The following is a 25000-nucleotide window of genomic DNA, read 5'->3' as shown; positions in this document are numbered from 1 at the left end:
GTTGTGGTGTTTGCCGAACCAGTGTAGTTGGTAGTTAGTAAACTGTCAATACGGATGAACATTCGCAAAAAAAGAGCAGAAAAAATATCAGAAGACCTCAAGTGACCAGGAAAAATCTCCAGCAGAGCAGGGGACCGTCCTCAAAAATGTTGCAGGTTCTAAACTGAATTATTTTTTGTGACTTTGAAAGTAATCCACCCAACACGATTACCATCCATGATCATTCATGGGTTGGTCATGGGTGGTCTTTTCCAGTCCTTTTTCATTTCTCTCTCCCTCTCTCTGTATTTCAGAAATATCCCTTCAACCCAAACCCCAGGTCAGCTCTGGAACCACTGGGTCAGGGTCCTGCTGCCCCCTTCAGGGAGGTGGACCTCATTCCCTGGGCCTTATGGAAACGACACGGCCCAAAACCTCACCCTGCATCATATGAGACCACAGCATAATATACTCAACTATCATCTTACCATCATCTTAAAATAGCTCCACTAAATATTTGCTTCAGCTCACAGAAGTATGATCAGACATTTAGGTTCTAGTTGCTTGTGAAAGGGAATACCAGTGGAGTTAAAATGCGAGCTTTAATGCATGTTAACATTGTTTTAAAAAAAATGCATTATCCTTATTATGATTATTAATAACAATCATAATGTTATTGATAATTTCATTGAATTTATTTATTTTAGTTTATAAGTCAATATTTATGGTATACATAATGGGTACCAACAAATGTAGGTCACATTGTTTCCTACTGGACAGTAGCAGACAACAAAGGTTTGAAATCAAATGAAAACTCTTGGATGGAGATTGGAGGGTTGATGAATGGACCCGAATGAGGAAAGCCCGGACTCCGGTTGAGCTGTGATTAGCCTCTGCTGGCGGCCGTCGCTCGGCTCTTCTACACGCATCTCCAAAATCCTCCAAATGCCACGGTTTAAAAATGATGCATATTCTGCCAAAGACATCCGTCTTTTCCCCTACATACTGTATGACTAACCCCTTCACCGTTATTCGTGTGAAATTAGACATATACGCATCCATCTCTTCGAGTCCTCAACGGTAGTTTCGTTGCTGCGTCACAAGATGGCGCCACTAGCTGGTATTAGCTTTTATTGGCATGAGAGACGGCGTGAAACGAGGGACGTGAATCCAGGCAGAGAAGCGGTCGCCTTGTGACAACCAGTGGTGTCGTTAGGGACTAGGGCTTCAGCCCAAATTGTTTTATGAATAGCGCCCTGATCGAAAGTGGCAGTACTGACTGTGCCCGCGGTGCGTGATCGGTGCGCCAAAACAGTGTGTTTATATTTTTGAGGTTGGTTATTCAGTTTTACTCCGTTTCCTTATGGAACGGCATAAGCACCTTGGCGTGATGGGTACACGTTCACCCCCCTACTATCGACCAGTCATAATGGGATATTCAACAGAGGTGTGTAACACATTTGTATGACTGTCAGAATATGTAGTTGGGACAATATTTCCTGGTGATAAAATAGCCAAGTCCTCTTGAGTTATCATCTGATGAATTTGGGTAATGGAGCTCATTTCCTGAGATGTTTTACTTGACATGATAAAAATGCTGATTTTTTGCTGTATTTATGTGCACAGTTTTACAATCGTCTCCCCGGTGAGCTAGTGCAGCTTGACTGAGGATAATTGCCGGGGATTTATACCGGCGGTTAGTCAGACTCCAAAAGGGAAGAATAACGGCGTCTAAAGGCAACGTTTCATAAGGGGCAGATACTGTGACGTAATGAAGCAGCACACAATGCTGGTGACAGTTTCATTGTAGGGTTAGGTGATATATGGATATATTATTGAAATTGTGATACAAGACCAGATATGATCTGGGATTTCTGCTTATCGAAATGTCGTCCGCATTACCATATAATTATGCAATCTTCTGAGCTTCATAGACTGTTCTAGCTGTTCCATCAATCAATGCCTTTACTGACTGTTTCTGAAATGTCTTGTGTGTAAATAAATACATTATGAAAGCATAAATATTAAGTAAAAATAAATCTAAAATAAGATATATACAAATAAAAAATATAAATTAAAGATACTGTATATAAAAAGATATAAACATATAATACAATTATATATTAAAAATCCTATATACAGATCTAAAGTATGAAAAAATATAATATAATATAGAAAAATCATACATAAATCAAATATAAAATATAGAAGCATCTAAAAATATATTGATATACAATATATAAATAACAAAAATAGAAAATACATAAATATTCAAAAAATCACATATACACATACATAGGATGAACCTTATATGCACTATAACCTTTACAGGTGAACTTAATTTGACCTTCTCTAAACTTTTGAATGCACATGTCCAACTGTTCAATGTTTCAGTACTTTTTGCACAACTTGCGGTTCTCTAACAAGGAGCTGAACGGCAAAATTCACAACAGGTGTTTGATCCATGAATCGACCAATACATTTCCTGGTTCGATTAGAATTGGTATTTAAACAGTCCTCTTCATCATGCTGTTCACATTTTGACATCATGAGACCAAGACGACACCTAACAATTGAGCAACAGCACCTCGCCATAGCGACGCTTCAAACAGGATGTTCTCAGAGGGAAGTGGCCACTGAGCTTAGAGTGTCACAGAGTGTCATCAGCAGCTTGCAACAGAGATACAGAGCGACTGGAAGAGTCACAGAAAGGCATAGAAGTGGACGTCCTTTGGCCACATCCCACACTGATGACGGCTTCATTGTGAACAGTGCCCTGCGGAACCGGATGATGAATGCCACTCAACTCCAGGCACATTTAAGGGAGGTGAGAGGCACCCAAGTGTCACGTCAGACCATTTGAAACCGTTTACATCAGCGTGGTCTAAATGCGAGACGACCTGCAAGGGTACCTGACCACACCACCAGGCATAGGCATCATCGTCTTGCACGGGCCAGGGAGCATTGATGCTGGACGAGGGACCAGTGGCCTCAGTGCTGTTCTCTGATGAAAGTCGATTCACGTTGAGCAGAAATGATGGCCGCCAACGATGTTGGAGACGTCAAGGTGAGCGCTACGCATCAGCCACTGTTGTCACCAGACGAGCCTTTGGTGGTGGTGTTGTTACAGTGCGGACAGGTGTGTCTAGTCAATACAGAACTGCCCTACACTTTTGAATGGTACAGTGACAAGCCCATACTACCTGAATAACATCATTAATCCAGTCATTGTGCCCCTGCATGAACAACACAGGTCGAATTCCATCTTCATGGATGACAATGCTCCAGCTCATCGAGGTAGCCTCATGAGGGAACGGCTGCTGGAGACTGGGGCACCTCAAATGGAGTGGCCTGCACTTTCTCCAGACCTGAATCCCATAGAAAACCTATGGGATCAGCTGAGTCGCTGTGTAGAGGCTCGTAACTCTGTACCCCAGAACCTCAATGACCTGAGGGCCGCCCTTCATGAAGAGTGGGGTGCCAGGCCTCAGCAGACAATAAGTCGACCTGTGAACATCATGAGACGTCGTTGTCAAGCTATAATTGATGCTCAAGGACACATGACAAGTTATTGAGACATTGACATTTGTTGTTGTTGTGGTAAACCCACCACTGTTGTTGGCTTTTGTTTCAATAAATTGTTTGAGATGAGGAAATCACCATTGCATGCTTCTACTTAAATGCCCTACTTTCATGATATAATATCACTGTAGCGTGAACTTTTTACATTTTCCATAAATTTCACCCGAAAGCCAAATATCCCTAACTTTTTGTGAGTAGTGTATATGTACAGTATTTTTTCCCACAAGACTATAGAGAAAGTTGCGTGTGCATTGTTTATTTGTAAACAAACACACGTGGTTCCTAACACAAAACTGTGCTCTGGTCATCCCACAGGACAGAGTTACTGCAGCAGTTCATGACGATTAAAGAATGAATAAAGAGTTGCATTGCAGGTTGAGAAGTTGAACTCCACTCGCAGACTAACTCTGTCCTGGTTGCAATAATACACAAATACTCTGTGTTGTATGCCCAGCATGCTGAGAGCACAGGTTGAAAAAATAAGTAAACACAGGTGAAGGAGGAGACACACACACACAAATATAAACAAAATATAAATTATTTATCTGAAATATATATGAAATATATATTGAAAATATTAAAAGTCGGATACATCAGACATACAGTACAGTAAGTATAAAACTGTGTGTATTCACTTGAGTAACCCATGTACACCTTTACACCTTCTTGAAACGAATAATATATATAGTGTTTGTAATATTTACATATTTATTTTTATAAATATAAACAAAACATAACACATGTATATAATATAAATATATAAAAAATGCTATTTATTCATTATTTTCCTCTGCATACATGCAGACCTAGTGGAGTGTTGCGGTGTAGGGGGCTCCAATGCGCCTCCTGAAGGAACCACATCCAGTTGAGAGTGAAACGCGGCCCCTGCCCCGGCCCCCAGATGACTGTCGGCCCAACCCACGAACCGCCTTTCGCTCTTGCTGCGGGCAAATCCTTGAACCCGGGGAACAATGAACCTGCTCCTGCACGGGGTCCCCGCTTTCACCCGCTCTGCCCCGTCGCGGGCCAGGCGGCTGCTTGGCACGGGTCGCCGCCCGTGGGGAGAACCACGCTCACGGTGCGGGCCGATTTCCCACGCACCCGCCCGGGTCGGCGCGGGGGCGGCGCGGCCGGTGCTCCCGCAGCAGCCGTCCCGCAGGAAGTCCAGCTCCCGCGCCTCCAGGTACGAGGATGCCTTCTGCTCCGCCAGGGACCGCCCGCGGGAGTTCTGGGGCGACGTGGGACACAACGTCCGGTGGTTCGAGCCGTGGACCGAAACCCTGCGCGCCGAGGATCCGGTCTTCCCACGGTGGTAAGTAGTGGTGGAATGGCGCACCACGCGGTCCCTGTCATCCCACGGATCCACTCATAAGGCATCTGCTGCGCCGCAGCTACTTTAAGCAGTGTTTGTTGTTGTTTAGGCAAATACTTTGAAAACATAGTAACACGTCTGTACAGCAGGAGTAAGTCGATCCCCTTCCCAATGTTTTAAACTTTTTAAAGTGGTAATCTACGGTGGCCCTGAGAGCTCAACCCACTGCAATTTGAGAAAACAAATGCAGAGAGACGAACCACAAGCGCATTAACAGAAACCACAACTGCGTTAAGAGGAAGCACCACCGCATGAACAGAAAGCACGATCACATTAACAAAAAAACACAACCTCATTAACAGGAAACACAACCGCACTAAGAGGAAACACAACCGCACTAACAGGAAAGACAACTGCATTAACAGGAATCCTTATTACATTTCACTGCATATATGTATGGAAGTATGTATATGTATGTGACAAATAAATAAAATCTTGAGGAATCACAGCCGCACGAACAGGAATCACAACCGCATTGACATGAATCACAACCGCATTGACATAAAACACAACCTCATTGACATAAATCACAACCGCATTAACAGAAAACACAACCGCAGCTGCCGTGTTTTCGTTTAAGGCGGTTGTGTTTTCTGTTAAGGCGGTTGTGTTTTCTGTTAAGGCGGTTGTGTTTTCTGTTAAGGCGGTTGTATTTTCTGTTAATGCGGTTGTGTTTTTAATAATTTGCTTGTGATACGTCCGTTTGCACGTGTTTTCTTAAGTTGCAGTGTGTTGAGCTCTCAGGTCCACCGTAGTAAGCCATAAGATTATTTTGTCGGAAAATATTATATATATATATATATATATATATATATATATATATATAATATTTTAAACTTTTTGTCTCGCTGCCACTACAGACATTTAATGGCTTTGCACTATGCATGTGCTCATCTGTATGCTGCTTTCCGGTGTTGGTGGCTGGGTCGCACAAGATGTGAAAGGCAGCCAAGGTGAATGCATTTTGAGCGAAGGAGGCTAAACCCCAATGTTGAAAAACAAAATAAGTTTCAGTTTTGAATGGAATTCTGGGACTTCCAGTGCAATCCACACAGAAAAACAGATAATCTTATGTATTGCCACTTCTTTGCCTTTTTATCTTTTTTTATTTATTCAAATTGGTATTTGACCCCCATAACTTTGTGTTTACGGTCACGTCCATAAACACAGTATACAGCACTTCATATCAATGATACTCAACCCGCGGCTTGTGAGCCGCATGTGGCTCTTTTATGACTAGTTACTGCTCTTTAAATGTAATTTTAAAACAAAAAATAAAATTCTAAGAGTATTTCAATAAATTGTATCTGAGACATTGTCTGCAGTATTCAAAACTGAATTTCCCATTCACCACATCAACCTATGACGGCTTCGTTTGAGAGAGTGCATCGATAGAGATCTGTTTCCTGGTACTGATCAATTATCGGTTAACTGAATGATCATTGGCTGATCACCTGGTTTCCACTGACAATTTTATTGTTAATTATTTGTATTTAATTATATTATTACCAAATATAAGTAATAAACTCGAGCCACAACTAATCATCGGACCAACCATGCCACACGAGACCACCGTGTCCAAATCCTCCATCGGTTATCCTCGCTACAAGCACCACAACAGCCTCCATGCAAGTAATAAATAGAAAAAACAACTTTCATGTCAATCTACGGTTTTTATTTGAGCCATTTAACCAGAGAACACGGCATCTACCGCCGCGGCGCAAAAAGCCGGCACCCGCAGCAGACGTGTGCAGTAGAGTCTAAGTAGTCATTGAGTCATTTGCACATTCCTGCACAAACTGTACAGCTTTATTTAATAAAAAAAAAACAAAAAAAAAAAACAGCCTTATTTTACATACTGTATTCTCATATATATGTTTCATGTTTGCACCGAACACCAAGACAAATTCCTTGTTTGTGTAAACTTACTTGGCAATAAAGACTATTCTGATTCTGATTCTGATTCGAGAGTCTCGTAACTTCCAGTTTGCCATCTGTCATAATCGATGTGAGCGCGGCGCAACCGGTCCTAGCGCTCTTTTGCAGCGTGCGAGAAAATCCGTGTGACAGTGGGAAAACAATCTTAGCAAGAAGCTGGTAATAAAAACATGGTAATAATATGCCGATGGTAATTGCAATCATTGCATACATCATGCTTTTCTTTCCTTAGTAAGATATTACGAGGCGATTATTTTCAAGTGCCGTTTTAAGCGACCTTTCAAATATTTGGCTCTTGTGAAAATTTTTAGTTAATGTGGCTCCTAAACTGAGGTGCGGTTGAGTACAGCCGCTGTATGTAATTAATGCTGTTTTCACAGCAGCCATTTTGGTGTGTACTGTATAAATAAGATTGTTTTTTTATTTTTTATTGATACAGGTGTTACAGCAGCACAGGGGAATATCATGTAATGCTGAAGTAAATGATTGGTGAATGGTTAAATAATACAAATTTGGAAAAAATGAATAGGAATTTCAAATACATCTAATACAAAACATATGAAAGACTACAATTTTATACCATACAACTATATCCTATAAAAATTTAGGACAATGTAAAAACATTGTAAAATACAATGAATAATGTGTTGTCAAACAAAGCTGAAGTTAACACCTGGTTCACAGTAGCACCTCCATCAAACAGAGAAATGTCACTGTCTTCAACCGCGTTTACCCTTCCCTCGCATGTCAAAATGTCCGCTCTGAAAAGGGTCCGTCATCAGCGCCGGCATTAAAAAGTTTGAAGTCCTACAAACATCCAGAGAGGGAATGACCAAGCGTCTTGAACCTTTAAATATGAAGGACACGGCTAATGAGCCGCATGGCATAAAGTCCCGGTCTGTTCCAAAAGCAGCGAGATCCCAGACACCATCTGCTCCTCGTCCTCCTCGCCACTCTTCATCCCAGTGAAGCCTGTCAAAATGACTTTTTATTGTCGAGCCGACTTATATTTCGTCCTAGTGCTGTGCGTTGTGCCGGCTGATTGGGGGCGAAAGGGTAGATCTATTTTGTCATCTTCAGTGGTTGCAGCTCTTTTTGTCTGCCGTCATGGCCAGCTGTTAGCGCTTTTGCCCCAGAAGGTTCTGGCTTCAGACCCGGCTGGGGTTCTTTGTGTGTGGAGTTTGCATGATCTCCCCGTGTCCACGTGGTTCCTTCCCACACTGAAGACGTGCATGTTAGCGTGCTTCCCCCAGAAAAGTGGGGGCCGGGAACGGGGGGGTATAAGAGAGTGATGCTGAGAGTGTCCCCGTTACGCACGGTGCTTTTTTTGTTTTGTTCAATAAGGGAATTAGGGAGTAAGAAGAGGTGGAGTAAAATAGGTGCCATTCTCCACATTACTAGTCGGTGTATTTTAAGTTAAAAAAATAAAATAAAATAGTGTAGAGTGTTGCTTAATGCTTGATCGGAAGGACAGATCAATAGGCATCCTAGGCATTTTTTAAATTTTTATTATTTTTCTTGGAAAAAACACGATTTCGATCGGCGCTGACTTTGGGGTTTTCGGTAAACTAACCTCATCTATCCCTCATCACTTTTCATATACTTTTCACATGTTACATGTTTGTGTGAACCGAACGTTATCGATAGTGAAAACTTTTATGACCCGTCTCTTTTATCTGATTGGCTGAGCGACCATAATGTGACCTTGACGAGCGGCGCGTCACACCAAGGAACCCAGAGGAGTTCAAGCGACGCGCTCCAAACCATAATGTTCAATGGAGGCGCGTGTGGCGGGTTCGGAGCAACGGGGTCGACTGGCGGAAGCACTGATGTAAGGCTAACACACTCTCGCCAGTGCCCTTGAGCAAGGCATCGGCTGTAGATTTTGAGTTGGTGCCGTGCCGTGGCTGCCCGCGGCTCCTTGACCGCTGCGATGGGTCAAATGCAGAGGACACATTTCTCCATGGCAATCAGTGAACCGATTTTATTCTTTTTCAGGTTTGTGGGGGGAAAGCTGAACATGTGCTACAACGCGGTGGACCATCACGTGGAGAGCGGCCGTGGAGACCAAGCGGCCATCATCTACGACAGCCCGGTGACCCAAACCAAACAGATCGTCACGTTCAGGGAACTCCAGCACCAGGTTAACAGCGTTCCACTGGTTGGCCGGTTTTGGTGTCGAGGCTAACTTTGTGTCGCGTTCCAACGTGTGTGCCTGGCCTCTCGCGTTCCCTGTGTTTCAGTGCAGGTTTCCAGGCTAGCCGGCGTCCTGGTGAAGAGCGGGGTGAGAAAAGGCGACCTGGTGGTCATCTACATGCCCATGGTTCCCCAGGCCATGTTCACCATGCTGGCCTGCGCCAGGATCGGCGCCCCCCACAGCCTCATCTTTGGCGGCTTCGCCCCCAAAGAGCTCTCCGTCCGCATCAGTCACGCAAAGGTTAGTGCAGGCCATAGTTTTGTTGTTTCAGTGTGATTGGCAAGGCCATTCTAAACATTTTAAACCTTTTTTAACGGAAATGTAAAAAAATAAAATAATAATAATATAAAAAATATATAAGAAAATTTAATAAATATCTAAATATTTTGTTAAAATTAAAATATATAATAAACAAAAATAATTAAAATGTATCCAAAAATAAAATATAGAAATTATATATAGATATATAGAATATCTAATCTTTCCAACACTAGAAAATGGGTAACTGTTTCAGTGTCTAATCACACTGATATTTTCAAAACACTTCTGACTGCCGTTTTAAAGACCCCCGTTTGAGTGTTTATACGCTCAAGAAAACCAAGAGGAAACATTGGCTCCTGCCTGTAAACTATTGGCAAATGGAGTTTGTTTAACCTATATGACCTATCAGTGCTTATGCTGATATTGCTTTGGTGTAAGGAGGCCTGAGCTTGAAGCACCACACACCCCCATCCTGAACACAGCTTCTAAAATTTTCAAACAATTTCAACTGTCGATTGATCGAATTTTCGACTATGATGCGATCGTTTTGCGTCTCAGCCGAAGATGATGGTGACGGCATCGTTCGGCATCGAGCCGGGCCGGAGGGTGGACTACATTCCTCTGGTGGAGAAGGCCTTGGAGCTGAGCTCCCACCAGCCCTGCAAGGTCCTCATCTACAACAGATCTAACACGGTAGGACCCAGGAAATGAAATATACCACAGTGGGGAAAAAACAAGTATATTTTTCCGAAAGTGTATTTTTTGTATCTTAAGCGTGTTGAAAGCACATCTGTACCCATCTGTAATTTTTTTGTGAGTATACTTGAGGTTTTTGTTTATTTTTGGTGCTTTTATGTAGTAATTCAAAATACTGCTTCAGTATTAGTCGACATTAATAAGTAAACTTATAAAAAGAATATAGAAACATGACCCAGACTAATGTCTATGCTTTGTAAACGTGTCATATTTTGGCCATCAAAAGTACCCAATAATACATGAAAGATGTACTTTAGTATATTTAATCACTTCCTAAGTACAAACTCTAGCACACTTAGTTTAACGCAAGTGGTTTCAGTTTAACACAACTTTAGTGTGTTACTGGTGTATTCATAAGCACACCACAAAATGTCATATACTATCAGAGAACAGACTTTTGTACACAGAATTTTCACTTGGGTATAAGCCAATGTCTGTATTGACATTTTGTGTCCTGCCGCTGAAACAAAAAGGGAAGTCAGGTGACGGCAGAAGGGCATACTCTAAGTCAAAGAGGGCGAATGGGTGGAAATGTAAATATGCATTTCAGTGGTTCACACAGTATCAGAAGGTATGATCTCGTCGATGATCTTATTCTAAATATATTCATTGGAAATTGGTATTAGAAATATCTCTGGCGTGAAGAACCCCTTTGAATATTGCTCAGCGCCCTCTTGTCAATTATTGCGATCTCCGGGAGCGGCGAGATAGAGGACACGCTTCCATGAACACGCATTGAAACATGAAAGACTCCGCGAAGCCAGGTATCACCTTGGGTTGGCTTTTTTTTGTTTCCCTTATTTACTTTCTTTGGGCGAGTTTAAGATTTTAACTTTTTATTTTTATTTTTTTATTTTTTACGATGCCTCAAAATTGGACGCGAATATCAAATGAATTTCTGATCTGAAGCTCGGGCTTTCTGAAAAACCTCAGCAGGTCACAGCCAGAGCTTTGCCTCAGGTTTTATTGAACTAAGGAGACAAAACTGATGGAGAATAACAAGCAGAAAGGAGGTCGAAGTGCCTCCATTGGTCTATGTCTAGCTCTACTGTAGCTCTATGTCTGTCTAGCTCCATGTCTAGCTCTAGCTCTGTATCTAGCTGTAATTCTCGCTCTGTCTGCCTAGGTCTATGTCTGCAGAGCTCTATGTCTGCCCAGCTCTATGTCTGCAGAGCTCTATGTCTGCCCAGCTCTATGTCTGCAGAGCTCTATGTCTGCCTAGCTCTGTCGGTCTAGCTCTATGGCTGTCTACCTTTATGCCTAGCTCTATGTCTAGCTCTATGGCTGTCTACCTTTATGCCTAGCTCTATGTCTAGCTCTATGTTCGTCTAGCTCTATGTCTAGCTCCATGTCTAGCTCTAGCTCTATATCTAGCTGTAATTCTCGCTCTGTCTGCCCAGCTCTATGTCTGCCTAGCTCTGTCGGTCTAGCTCTATGTCTAGCTCTATGTTTGTCGAGCTCTATGTCTAGCTCTATGTCTAGCTCTATGTTTGTCTAGCTCTATGTCCAGTTCTGTCTGTCTAGTTCTATGTCTAGCTCTACCGTAGCTCTGTGTCTCTCTAGCTCTATGTCTAGCGCCATATCTTGCTCTGTCTGTCTAGCTCTATGTCTAGCTCTGTGTCTGTCTAGCTCTGTGTCTGTCGAGCTCTATGTCTGTCTATCTCTATAGCTACCTTTATACCTAACCTTATGCCTAGCTCTATGTCTAGCTTTATGTCCAGCTCTATATCTGTCTAGCTCTAGGTCTGTCTAGCTCTATGTCTAGGTCTATGTCTAGCTCTATGGCTAGCTATAGCTCTGTGTCTAGCTCTAGCTCTATGTCTATTTTGTGCTCCAGGAAAGGGTGTCCATGAGCCGGGAGGTGTCCCTGGACTGGGAAGAAGAGATGGCCACCGCCCGGCCCCACGACTGCGTCCCGGTGCCGTCCGACCACCCTCTCTACGTACTCTACACCTCGGGGACCACGGGAACGCCCAAGGTGAAGCCAATCTCCATCAAACCGACAGTACATCTCATCTCAAACCTACACCCACTTGGTCTTCTGGACTCTAACCCAGCCGACACACTTATCAATATCTCGGGCTTAAGGTCTCACCGGATGCATTACTAGTTAGGACTTTTATTCTGAAAGCAGAGTGACTGAAATGTGGGGAATCTCCTCTGCTTTGGGCATTCCACCGTGCAGCTCAGGTTCAACCTGAGCACGCAGACGCCGCGGCGTTTCAACGGCAGGCGCCCTAACCCTGAACGCCGGCCCCCCCCCCCCCCCCTCAGGTGTGTTCAAACAGCAGAGGAATAGCCCCCGTCCTCCCCCATCCCGCCGCCTCCCGTCTGACGAGGACTTAAAAGGAACGGTCCATCTGCTCGACCAGAGTGAAACGGACCGTGCCGCTTGTGGCCTCGGGCGGTCCTAATGAATGCCTCCGCGGATGCTGGGAAATCACTTCGTTTCTTTTTTAAGTGAGCAGAGCTCCTGCGGTCCGGGTTGTCGGCTGTTTGGCATCTTTGGAGCCCCTGCTCGTGGGCCCACGCTGCTTTGAAAACTCACTTCACGAAGGGAAAACGGTCAGACTTATTTCATGCAGGACGCGTCCTGAAAATTGGCAAATAAACTCAATAGGACTCACCGTCACAGCTGCATTTAGAATCGTGAGTGAGTACTAGTTTTTGTCTGCACCTGTTTATGCTGTGTAATACTCCCTATGATTATTGTCATTTTGAATTTTCCACATTGCCAAGCTGTTTTGGTTTATTTTGTTTTGCTTGTTGTTGCCTGGCGGCGCTACCTGTCTCCGGCCTGGTTCACTTTGGGTTTTTCCTCTCCAGGGCATCGTGCGAGACACGGCGGGCTACGCCGTGATGCTGAAATGGACCATGTCAAGTATTTACGGCCTCCGTCCTGGAGAGGTGAGACAATAAAGCATCTCACGTCTGTGTTCTAACCGTGACATCTATTACAAGGCGGAATATGTGATCACCGGACGAGATAGATAGATGGATAGATGGATAGGTCGGTTTAGGTACAGTAGATACTTTATTTATACTGGGAGGGAAATTGCGGTGTTACAGCAACTCACATCAAAAACAATAGGCAATAACAATAAAGTAATATAGTAAGTAAAATAGAAAAAATGGCAACATGCAATAAAGATAAAAAATACCCCCCAAAAAAAAATAAATTTGGTAAACCAAAAATTCCACAATAAAATAACACTAACATTACAAATAACCTTAAATGGGACCTATTATGAATAACTCACTTTTCAGTGTTTGTGCACATACATTTGGGTCTCTGATGGGCCTACTTACACAAAAACTGTGTTATAAGACAACTTCAGTCAGTTTTTTGTGAGCTGCGTATTTCAGAAAACGTGGGGAAAAAAGCCATGGAGATTTTCAGCCCCTCCCTACATCAAGTGGGGCTTTTGCAGCATTAGACCCGCCCCCCCATCTGAAGAGATATAACATAGAGAATAACAAGCGCCGCTGGGAAGACCAGCACAAATCTTTAAAAAAGAGTAATTAATACCAACTGTCCGTGAAGAGGGTTATAAAGGCATGTTAGAATGGCTGGGATGCATAATCTGAGTGGTATTTTCAGGAAAAAAACCCTTCGAAAACATGTTTTGGGGACCTCAGAGACTTATTAACTTGTGTAAAAAGGAGCATAATAGGTCCTCTTTAAAAAAATATATATATATAAAAAAAATGAACATTAAAAAATTGCAATGGACAGTCGACCTAAAACTTAATCATAAAATAAACCAAAAAATGAATGGCAAACGAGAAAAACAACATCACAAATAATAAACTATTTTAAGAAATAAACTGATGGGGAAAAAAATGGGATGAAACAATGAACCTTAAAAAGCACTATAAACAAGCAAAATAAAGTCAGTATGCAGAATACCAAAAAAATGGCCAATAAACCGCTGTATCAGCAATTCACAGTGTGTGTGTGTGTGTGTGTGTGTGTGTGTGTGTGTGTGTGTGTGTGTGTGTGTGTGTGTGTGTGTGTGTGTGTGTGTGTGTGTGTGTGTGTGTGTGTGTGTGTGTGTGTGTGAGAGAATGTTTTTAACAATATAAGGAGGATCCATCTTTATCTCTCATCTACATTCCAGGTGTGGTGGGCAGCGTCGGACCTTGGCTGGGTGGTCGGCCACTCCTACATCTGCTACGGCCCGCTGCTGCACGGCAACACCACCGTCCTGTACGAGGTACCATACGTTTCCCGCCCGTATGCCTGCCCTTCAGCCGGCTCCGTCCGTCCTCTCTTTCCCCGCAATGATCGATTGATCGACTGTGGCCCCGGGCAGTTTGTCTTTTCCGACCTTTATTCCACTTATCTATTTATTTTTCAAATGAATAAATAAACAGAGACAAATACTTATGTGAGAATAAATATGCCGCTCTGCCCGACTACTACGGGGACGGCCCGGTCAAATTCCCTGGAATGTCAGACGCTCGCTGCAGCACGGCTTTGTTTTTTTTGTTTGTTTGTTTGTTTGTTTTGCAGTTTTGCGCTCATGCAAAAATCATTCCGCGCCGTGGCCGCACCTGAATGTTTCATCTTTTGCCAAGACTTTCTCGCGGCCGTCTGTCGGAACGCCTGCCCCGCCGTGCATTTCAAACACCCTTTGCTATAAATATTAATTTGCCACTGTTCACGGCTGAGAAGATCTTGTACTGCAGGAATATGGAAAATAAAATAGAAATTGCCGTCACCTGTGACAAATCAGAACCCATTCAGCTGATGGCTGTGGAGATATTTATGCCGCTAAATAATGTGTGTCGGCTCAGGAAATATTGTCTGACCTGTCAAACCTGTTAAGCACTACAGGAGGTGCCACTTTACTCATGGAGATACAAACCGGGAAACACACCGTGGATGTTCAAATTACAGTCCTGATATTCGTAGCCTAGACGGCGGGCTTGGAAAATAACCATACATTTCATATAAGCAGTCCAATAATACCAATTTGTGTAAACTGTACAGTTCAGTGCTGTATGTTCTGCCAAAGCCTGTTTTGATCTTAAGAAATATATGCATTGCTTTAAGGCTTCCGAAAGGCGTAATCCTTCCCTTCAGCCAACGCGAAGAGACGTCGCTGGGTGCGGGAACATTCACAGTGAATTAACTGTGTGCAATACGGAAACTCCCCGAGGAAATCGATAAGAAATATTTTATTGACATTCTCATGCAATATAACTATTTAGGGTTTGTGGCACAATGATTGAGACTTGGACATATTGAGTAGTGGTTTTTGCAGGCTGGTCTGAGGACTGCCCGTTGTTCCGACGACCCATTATTCCGAAAGCCCCATAGTCGGTAAAATGTCGGGTTAGAGGTGGTTGAGTTTAGGTATAAGGTTAGAGGTGGTTAAGTTTAGGTATAAGGTTAGAGGTGGTTAAGTTTAGGTATAAGGTTAGAGGTGGTTGAGTTTAGGTATAAGGTTAGAGGTGGTTAAGTTTAGGTATAAGGTTAGAGGTGGTTAAGTTTAGGTATAAGGTTAGAGGTGGTTAAGTTTAGGTAAAAGGTAGAGATGGTTAAGTTTAGGTATAAGGTTAGAGATGGTTAAGTTTAGGTATAAGGTTAGAGGTGGTTAAGTTTAGGTATAAGGTAGAGATGGTTAAGTTTAGGTATAAGGTTAGAGGTGGTTAAGTTTAGGTATAAGGTTAGAGGTGGTTAAGTTTAGGTATAAGGTAGAGATGGTTAAGTTTAGGTATAAGGTAGAGATGGTTAAGTTTAGGTATAAGGTAGAGATGGTTAAGTTTAGGTATAAGGTAGAGGTGGTTAAGTTTAGGTATAAGGTAGAGATGGTTAAGTTTAGGTAAAAGGTAGAGATGGTTAAGTTTAGGTATAAGGTTAGAGGTGGTTAAGTTTAGGTATAAGGTTAGAGGTGGTTAAGTTTAGGTATAAGGTAGAGATGGTTAAGTTTAGCTATAAGGTAGAGATGGTTAAGTTTAGGTATAAGGTTAGAGGTGGTTAAGTTTAGGTATAAGGTTAGAGGTGGTTAAGTTTAGGTAAAAGGTAGAGATGGTTAAGTTTAGGTATAAGGTTAGAGGTGGTCAAGTTTAGGTATAAGGTTAGAGGTGGTTAAGTTTAGGTATAAGGTTAGAGGTGGTTAAGTTTAGGTATAAGGTTAGAGGTGGTTAAGTTTAGGTATAAGGTTAGAGGTGGTTAAGTTTAGGTAAAAGGTAGAGATGGTTAAGTTTAGGTATAAGGTTAGAGGTGGTTAAGTTTAGGTATAAGGTTAGAGGTGGTTAAGTTTAGGTATAAGGTTAGAGGTGGTTAAGTTTAGGTATAAGGTTAGAGGTGGTTAAGTTTAGGTATAAGGTTAGAGGTGGTTAAGTTTAGGTAAAAGGTAGAGATGGTTAAGTTTAGGTATAAGGTTAGAGGTGGTTAAGTTTAGGTATAAGGTTAGAGGTGGTTAAGTTTAGGTATAAGGTTAGAGGTGGTTAAGTTTAGGTAAAAGGTAGAGATGGTTAAGTTTAGGTATAAGGTTAGAGATGGTTAAGTTTAGGTATAAGGTTAGAGGTGGTTAAGTTTAGGTATAAGGTAGAGATGGTTAAGTTTAGGTATAAGGTTAGAGGTGGTTAAGTTTAGGTATAAGGTTAGAGGTGGTTAAGTTTAGGTATAAGGTTAGAGGTGGTTAAGTTTAGGTATAAGGTAGAGATGGTTAAGTTTAGGTATAAGGTTAAAGATGGTTAAGTTTAGGTATAAGGTTAGAGGTGGTTAAGTTTAGGTATAAGGTTAGAGGTGGTTAAGTTTAGGTATAAGGTTAGAGATGGTTAAGTTTAGGTATAAGGTTTGAGATGGTTAAGTTTAGGTATAAGGTAGAGATGGTTAAGTTTAGGTATAAGGTAGAGATGGTTAAGTTTAGGTATAAGGTAGAGATGGTTAAGTTTAGCTATAAGGTAGAGATGGTTAAGTTAAGCTATAAGGTAGAGATGGTTAAGTTTAGCTATAAGGTAGAGATGGTTAAGTTTAGCTATAAGGTAGAGATGGTTAAGTTTAGGTATAAGGTAGAGATGGTTAAGTTTAGCTATAAGGTAGAGATGGTTAGGGTTGGGGTGTCGTCCACATCCAATAGGACATGATGGGGCATTTTGCCGGACTTTTGGGGTTTCCGAATAATGGGCTGTCGGAACAATGGCATGGCACCGCTGGTCTAAGCCTTCGTCAAAGGAAGAGAGGTGGTGATGTTTTTCAAGGTCATGGCTGGTTGATTTTATATACTGTGTGTGTGTGTGTGTATGTGTATATATATATATATATATATATATATATATATATATATATGTATATATATATATATAATATTCTGTGTTGTACTGAAAGAAGCAGCACTGTGTGCTCAAAACAATGAAAATATGTCAGTGTATATATACTGTATGTGTGTGTATGGTAAACCGAGTATAATGGGGTAAGTTTGTTTCCATGTGTCCTGGTGTGTTTTTAAAGGGGAAGCCGGTGGGGACGCCGGACCCGGGGGCGTTCTTCCGCGTCATGTCGGAGCACGGAGCCTCCTCCATGTTCACGGCGCCCACCGCATTGCGAGCCATCCGCCAGCAGGACCCCCACGCCGCCATAGGGCGGAGCTACCCCCTCACCAGGTACAGCAGGGCTTTCTTGTTTTTATTTAGCCGCTGGAGACTTCTCTAGTGATGCAAAAAGTGAGCGATCTGTTCGTGGATGGAGGAAGGGTAGAAAAAGGTACTGGGTTGCTGCAGTGCAACCGTATTAAAGCCCACTAGACACAATGTTTGGACTACTGTCTTGGTCAGATCTAGCTTGAAAGGAAAGGAAATAAAAGATATTTATCACAGCGTTGGTTTACCTCGAGTCCTCCCAACACTTGGCTGGACTCAGGCGCACAGTAGTTAAATATTTGAGTGAGATGTGGGAAGGGGGTTTCTTTTACCGAATCCGGTAAAAGCTTTAGCGTGTTATTATCATGTGTATCATTTTATTGCCTCAAACTGTATTGAAATTGATCCTTTTCCCTTTTGTGTCTGAGTGAAATGCTCGTGAAGTTACACAGCTCCCTTTCTCTCCCTCTGCAATTCCCTGCAGTGCAGCAGAAAACATGCCCCTGTGTCATGAGGCGGGTACCCGGCGGTGGAAATATAAAATATAGTTTCATTTCCTCCATCGCGGTTTGATGTCTGGACCACCATTTAGTTGCTAGCTTCTGATCGCTGCCCAGAAAAGTGCACTTGGAATGTTCAATTAGGCCCGATGGTCACGGGGCCAGGACATTTTAATTGCCGAATCGCAATTGTTGTCTTTTGTTTTTTTAATGCCAGTCCTCCAGTTTAAATAATAATAATAATAATAATAATAATACACCTCCACCTTTATAACGAAGAACCATTTACTGTTATAGATGATTGGAACATAATTGGAACGTAGACATTTTAATTATATTTACTCATCACACACGAACCAGCAAGAACTCTCAGGTCCACAGGCAGTGGACCTGAGTGTGTTCTGTATGCTGATATTAGTTTATTCTGCACTGACTGTTCTTATGATTGCACAGACATTTTATATATTTTCTTTGATTGTATTTCTCTGTAAAGCATATTCACACTCACCATGTGCGCGCGCGTGTGTGTGTGTGTGTGTGTGTGTGTGTGTGTGTGTGTGTGTGTGTGTGTGTGTGTGTGTGTGTGTGTGTGTGTGTGTGTGTGTGTGTGTGTGTGTGTGTGTGTGTGTGTGTGTGTGTGTGTGTGTGTGCGCGCGTGTGCATGATAATCCTAGTACTAATCAACCTTGGGGTCACCTCATATGCACAAGTGGTCGCAGGACCGATGTCTGACTATATTAATATTTGATTGATATAATTTTAATAGTTTATTTAGCTGAATGGGTTTGCAAGATAAGTTTATCATATAATCCATGTGGTGGTCCCTCCATGGAAAATCCAGCGACCAGTACAGTCAGAAAGATTCTTATTTGGCCTCAATCCTTTGCTTATAGGCTAAAATGTGTTGCAGCACATATGATCAGGGGTTCTGGCTCCAAAATAATGGAAGAAGTGGGTTGATGTGTCCAGACGTCTCAGAAAACAGGTCAAAAAAGGTCACAGATGTTATGGATTAAAATAGCAAGGTAACCGCCGTCTATTGGGGTTGCTCCAGACTTTAACACCGTCACTGTTATCAACGCGCTTGAGCGGTATTACTTGTCACCCCGGAATGTAAGGACCTGTGATGAAAGGTGCTTGACGGTTCTTCGATGAGTCACCGGCTAAGAGTGTGTTCACTCTTCCTTTGTTTGATTGAGTTGGTGTAAACACACAGCGGTACGATTCAGACTCGGCGAACGCCACGAATGAAACAACAAACACTCATTGGCCAAAGTGACTCCTGAGTCCTTTCAAAAAAGGTTTGTTCGCTTTGCACAAATTGTTCGGGAGCCTTGCAAGCACACATAGCGGCGGTGCGACAAGGCAGTAGATGCTCTGCCGGCAGTTTGCGTTTGGAGTACTCGCAGCATGGGGAAACGCCTGTCGCAACACCTCTAGGTTTTGCTTGAACAACTTATCCAAGCAGTGACCGAGTTCAACTTCAGCGTCTTTTCAACAACAGCTACCAAGGAGCTCAAAATAAATGAAAGCCCCCCCCAAGCAATAATTCAATGTCCTGTTAGGTTGTTATCGTTACCCATTGTTTCTCTGACGAAGACCCTCGTGTTGACCCCACAGGATCAGCATTGGCGTGATGGCAATCTCTGGGTTTATGGCGTGTAGCACAAGGCCATTTCGCCAGAAAGCCCCTACTCCGAGAATTTTCTCATCTAGTTGCTTCCTCAAAGGTCAAGGCATGGAGAAATTGGGCAGGGTTTTCTCCACCAAATCTTGCAGGAAAATAAAAAGCGTTTTCTCTGGGGGGTAGACAAGAGCCTAGGCATAGAAACCTGGAGCAAATAGGTCGTCGGCTCTTTAATATCTGCCGAAGGACTCTGGGGACCCCTGAACATAGCTCCTTTGAGCCCGGTTCAATCTCATCAAGTTGTTATTGCTGTTGGCAAGTAAAATGCTCCATCCCCAAAAGTCAAGGACTTCAAGAGTCAAAGGGTCACCCCAGACCCTCGCCATGTGGTAGGGTGGATGGAGAACTCTGTGACGCATGAATTGCCCAAGGCCTTGAGGACATTTTTGCTTTTGAATTTCTATTCACAGCACATGCAACACTTCGAACAGTGAGAAGCCAGACATAATCTCAATTGGGAACAGTAAACTCTCGGCATCGTGGTCAAGGGCTTGTGCTTGGGTTTTTCTTCATGTAGGTACAGGGTGTTTAGTCAACCAAACAACTTGAAGGGCAGAATCTGTCAAACGGCAGAGATCCATTGTGAATTGAGAGGCACAGGGATGCATTTGCATTTTGGGGCAGTAAACATACTCCATACTAACATTTATGACAACTGCAATGGTAGAAAATTTGGAAAATCTCGGTTCACCAATTGTATGAGCAACCAGTACCACGGAGCGCAAGGGTCAGAGCTATCACACCCCAGCAGACATGTGTAACCGCTGAATGATCCTGTTAAGAGTAATGTCCTCAAAGTAGAATAAAATAGCAGCTGACAAGAGACTAGAATGATGGGGGGAAAGATAGCATTCAAATAACTTAGACACATGTGGTAATTAGGTTAGGCGAAGGGTACGTGAGCTAATTCTTAAAAAAAAAAAAAAGGTCTCATCTCTCAACCTATACGGAATAAAGTGGGAAAAGCTGATATCCTGCTTGGGGTGGGAAGGCCCTTACAGAATTTAGAAAGCAGAACTTCGTAACCTTGGAGCGGATCTGATTGGAGAATCAAACATATTTTCTTACTTTTTCCAATTAAGTCGTTATGGCACCTAACATTCATCTGGTGATTAACACAGATTTCAAGATTTCAAGAGGTTGAATTGTCACAAACATATACATACTTTCATACGTATATGCAGTGAAATGTCTTTGCAGAGCACCCGGAGATCATGCACAAAAGTTTCTAAACCCAAAATAACAGCTAACCTAATTCCTACCTAGCTAACTAACTGAAACTAACTCATTCCTAAAACGTAAAGCTGTTTTTCTTACCAAAATTCAATGGCATTGATGGAGTAGGTGTGTTGCATTTCCTTCATGAGGATCTTGATTGACTTGGCCCTCCGTGTCCTCCCCAGGCTGCGCTCTCTATTCCTGGCTGGAGAGCGCTGCGACGTGGAGACCCTGGAGTGGGCCAAGAGGAGCTTTGGAGTCCCCATCCTGGACCACTGGTGGCAGACTGGTAGGACGCCTCTCCTCCTGTTTGTGGAAGTACAGAGCAGAATTATTTGTACAGTTATTTATAATTTGAACCCCACTACGCATAATTGTGTAGATCTTGAGGGGTGCAAAGAAAGGGCTTGAGATGAGGCTGGGGGATTTTTTAATTATTTATTATGAAGATAATCATACGGATCATACGGAATGTTGCACTTATTCAATCTAATTATATGGTCCAGTTATAGTGGGGTGGTGAAGCAAGACAATTGGTCTGATTTGGCACAGATGTAGGAATATGGCAGCGCTGCAATGTTGGCCCCTGACAGCCATGGCAATCATTTTTGCCGGCAACAATCCACAATCGTTTTCTAAAATAGCCTTTTCAAGGCCTCTACATACTAGGACTACTGCAGCAGATAATGCATCACATCAGCACGACCTTTGCAGCTCGGTTGCAGAGGGTGTCGCTCAAATCAAAGGCACGACCATCCACCTTGATGCTGTGCATCTCTTATTGTTGAGTAGCGAATAGAGGTGGAGCTTAGACGGGTGTGAGTGTTCAAGAAGGTACAGGGTCTAAGATAAGGTTACCTTGTGATCTTTAAAAACTTGAACGAAGCAGTTGTAATGTGTTGTGATGGGGTTGAGAAAGATGCACACCCATCTGGAATTCTTACCGTTAAAGAAAAAGGTCAGATTGTACTTTATTTCCCGAAGGGGAAAATCAGGGAAGATCAGGAGGAAGGACAAGCCAGGATGGGTTAAACGCAGAGGCCTCATTTCACCGGCCACCATCCAAAGCATGTGCGTGCGCGTGTGTGTGCGTGCATGTGTTGTAGTGTGGTGTGCTGTGGGACGATTAAAGATTGTTCTTCTTCTCAAAGTTCTCTAAATACAAAAATGAGGAAAAGATGGGGGAACAGTGTTCAAATTTATTCAAGACATTGGAAATAGTTAAAGCAGCACTTTCTAGCTTTTGGTATTTTTGATTTGGCCTTAATGTTTCTGAGTGCCGTAGCACTTAACACCACTGTTGTAAAACTCGGTCCGGTGTCCCAAAAATAGTTTATTTTACCGGACAAATTTGAACCTGATCGGTCACGTTTCAGTTTATGTTGCAAACGCAGATATAATGTACACCTGGGTTACAGCGCCCCACGGCTCCCCTGGAGCCTTGGACTGAGGTGTGCGTACCAGATGTGCTCGGCCTGGCAGATCGGCTCAGGGTCTGTTTTGTCAGAGGGTGAAACAAACCCTGTGGCGCAATGAGAGGTGTGGGTGCACAGGTAGCCCATCTCAGCCGCGCCTTCGGAAGGTGGAGTGCCTACATTTAGTATGAGCATTATTACTGGAGATTTTCTGAAATCCCGGACAAGTATTGTTTTTTAAAAATACGTTTTACAGGTAAGAAAACGGTAATGTACCGGAGCCAAACATCGAGGAAGTGACATAGTGCTGTAAAGTGTAACGCACTTTACCCGTGGTTTTGTACCCGAACATAGAAGTTACATAGTGCAGGAACTGGTGTTCGGGGGGGATGGGTGGGAATGAAAGAGGTGGTGTTCTCCATATTACAAGTCAGTGTACCATCAAAATAATGTTGAAACTGTTATTTTTAGGTAAAAAAGTAACATAGTTTTGCTTTAATGTGTTATTTATAGGAGTGTTACTTCTTTAAAAAAAAAAAACCAGCTCAACCCTTTTCGTGAATATCAAATATGCATCAAAAGGGTTGAGCTGTACATGATATGATATGCACAAATACTTTGAACCATAACTAAATAACCCATGAAGCTAAATAAAACAACTAAAGAAAACCAATAAAATAAGACATGAGTTCCACTGGTGGCAGACTGGTAGGACGCCTCTCCTCCTGTTTCTGAAAGTACAGAGTAGAGTTATATTTTACAGTTATTTATAATTTATTAATTTTTTTATTATCACAGATAATCAATTGAAATTCCACGGAACACAGTTGGGTTAGTTGGTCTTACAGGATTAAGTTGCTATTTCTTTTACAGTATATATATCGCATATCGAGGAGTGATGTGAGAAGCTTAACTGCTTTCCGAGTATCAACTGTATTTGCACGTTCCCTTTTCACGCAGTATTTGGGGCCCGGTTTGGACTAAACTTGTCGTGAGAGAACTAATGATGGGGTCTAGGTTGTATTTTATTGAGCCATTGGCATTAACTTGTTCCTTGGAAAAAGGCACATCTCCACAAAATGATCGTTCCGCCTAAGACGGCTGACACTGTGAAGCGCAGTTTATTACACTTTTCTCGTTTTATTAATCCCCTGGGCTCGTGTTATATTACAGGGCCGTGGGCTTAGCCATGTGCCCGTGAAGTGCTAATTCCATTGAAAGTGCTTAGTAGCATCACTATGGACTTCCTCACCTAATTACCGCTGTACTCCATTTTCAAAGTATCCAGTATAAAGTTGAGGAGTATGAAAAATTGTCAAGTTATAATTTAAATAGCCAGACTGTAACCTTGACCAAAAAAACACTTCAGCACTTCTTTATCTACTACAGTGAAGGGTAGGGCGGGGTGCTCGATCAATGTCATATTAACTTTGTGATAAGAGACGAGGTATTGTCTGGGATTATTATAGTTAAAAAGCAATTTTTTTGGAACTTCATGGACGCCTGTACCTCTTCGGCCATAATTGCCACATTAGTAATCATGGTTCCGCAAATATTCCTTTTTCTGTAAATATCGGATCAAACCACCAATAGCCATCCCCATAATATCTTGAAAGTCGTCACCAAAAAAAAGCAGGATATTCGATTTTCGTCTATATCTCTCAGCCCTAGGAAAGGGAACTGGAGCTTTTTTGGACATTTTGACGTTTGACACTTGGACGAAATTGCAAAACATCTTGTTTCTGCAGATCACAATTGCTTGATCGCTCTGTTGTGGTTTCTGGATTATGAGGTATGTTATTGCTGTTGCTCCCCCCCCCCCCCGAGTTATGGTCTGTAATGACTTTTGAATGGCCGACACCCCATTAGCCCCTTGGACCGGAGGCTGGTATCCTGGCAGTGAGCCATCTCACATCCTCCCCCTCACAACATCCTCCCCTTTTCTCGTTCTACAGTCCTCCCCTAGTACCGGCAAATTATGATGAATGTGCAGACGACAGCGCTATAAGAAGCCTGGCAGGTTTTTTGTAAATATCCTGGAAGATCGATGCTGGACAAGCAAACATCTCTGCGAAGGAAGAGTGTTTTATTCGTCTCACAGGTGTGAATGCACTCTCCCACCCCAGCCGTCCACCCTCTAGGGGGCAGCCAGGAGCAGTGAGTAGCCCTCACTTCCATGGTGCCCGGGGACCAATTCCAGGTGTAGATCCATGTCGGGGGCAGGGACAGGAGGGTGTGTTGCATATTTTGCATTTGGGTCCTTTTTTATATTCTGGGAGACCTATGCATGCACGACTAGAACATGTAAACTCCACACAGAAAGGCCCCTAAATGGGAGATAATCCACCTGAGCACGGTGCCTACTGCACCCCAGGTGGGATTCGCACCACCGTGCCATGCAGGGTTTTTTTCCCTCGGACAGGTTCGGCGGCCAGATCCGTGGATGTGCATCCTGATCCGGGGGACACGTTATCCCAACTGTGTTGCCTGTGGCTTAACAGT

The 25000-nt window shown here is 42.9% G+C and overlaps 1 protein-coding gene across 2 annotated transcripts in view; it reads left to right on the top strand.

Moving 5' to 3' along the window:
• The first annotated feature begins 4420 nt into the window (after positions 1-4420).
• The window catches only part of acss3 (acyl-CoA synthetase short chain family member 3), a 36105-nt gene continuing 15525 nt past the window's right edge, over positions 4421-25000 (top strand). Inside the window, exons 1-9 of one of the 2 annotated variants that reach the window (XM_080022510.1) lie at positions 4421-4873; positions 8870-9014; positions 9120-9308; positions 9888-10022; positions 11923-12063; positions 12912-12992; positions 14207-14302; positions 17551-17702; positions 21269-21372. In XM_080022510.1, the coding sequence (XP_079878636.1) occupies positions 4533-4873; positions 8870-9014; positions 9120-9308; positions 9888-10022; positions 11923-12063; positions 12912-12992; positions 14207-14302; positions 17551-17702; positions 21269-21372 (1384 nt within the window). In that variant the 5' untranslated portion in view covers positions 4421-4532. Of the gene's footprint in view, positions 4874-8869; positions 9015-9114; positions 9309-9887; positions 10023-11922; positions 12064-12911; positions 12993-14206; positions 14303-17550; positions 17703-21268; positions 21373-25000 lie in introns of both variants that reach the window. The other variant, XM_080022509.1, reaches the window with a different exon arrangement.

The sequence above is a fragment of the Zeus faber genome (genome assembly GCF_960531495.2).
Source record: "Zeus faber genome assembly, chromosome: 21".
Lineage (NCBI taxonomy): Eukaryota > Metazoa > Chordata > Actinopteri > Zeiformes > Zeidae > Zeus > Zeus faber.
This window is presented reverse-complemented; position numbering and strand designations above follow the sequence as displayed.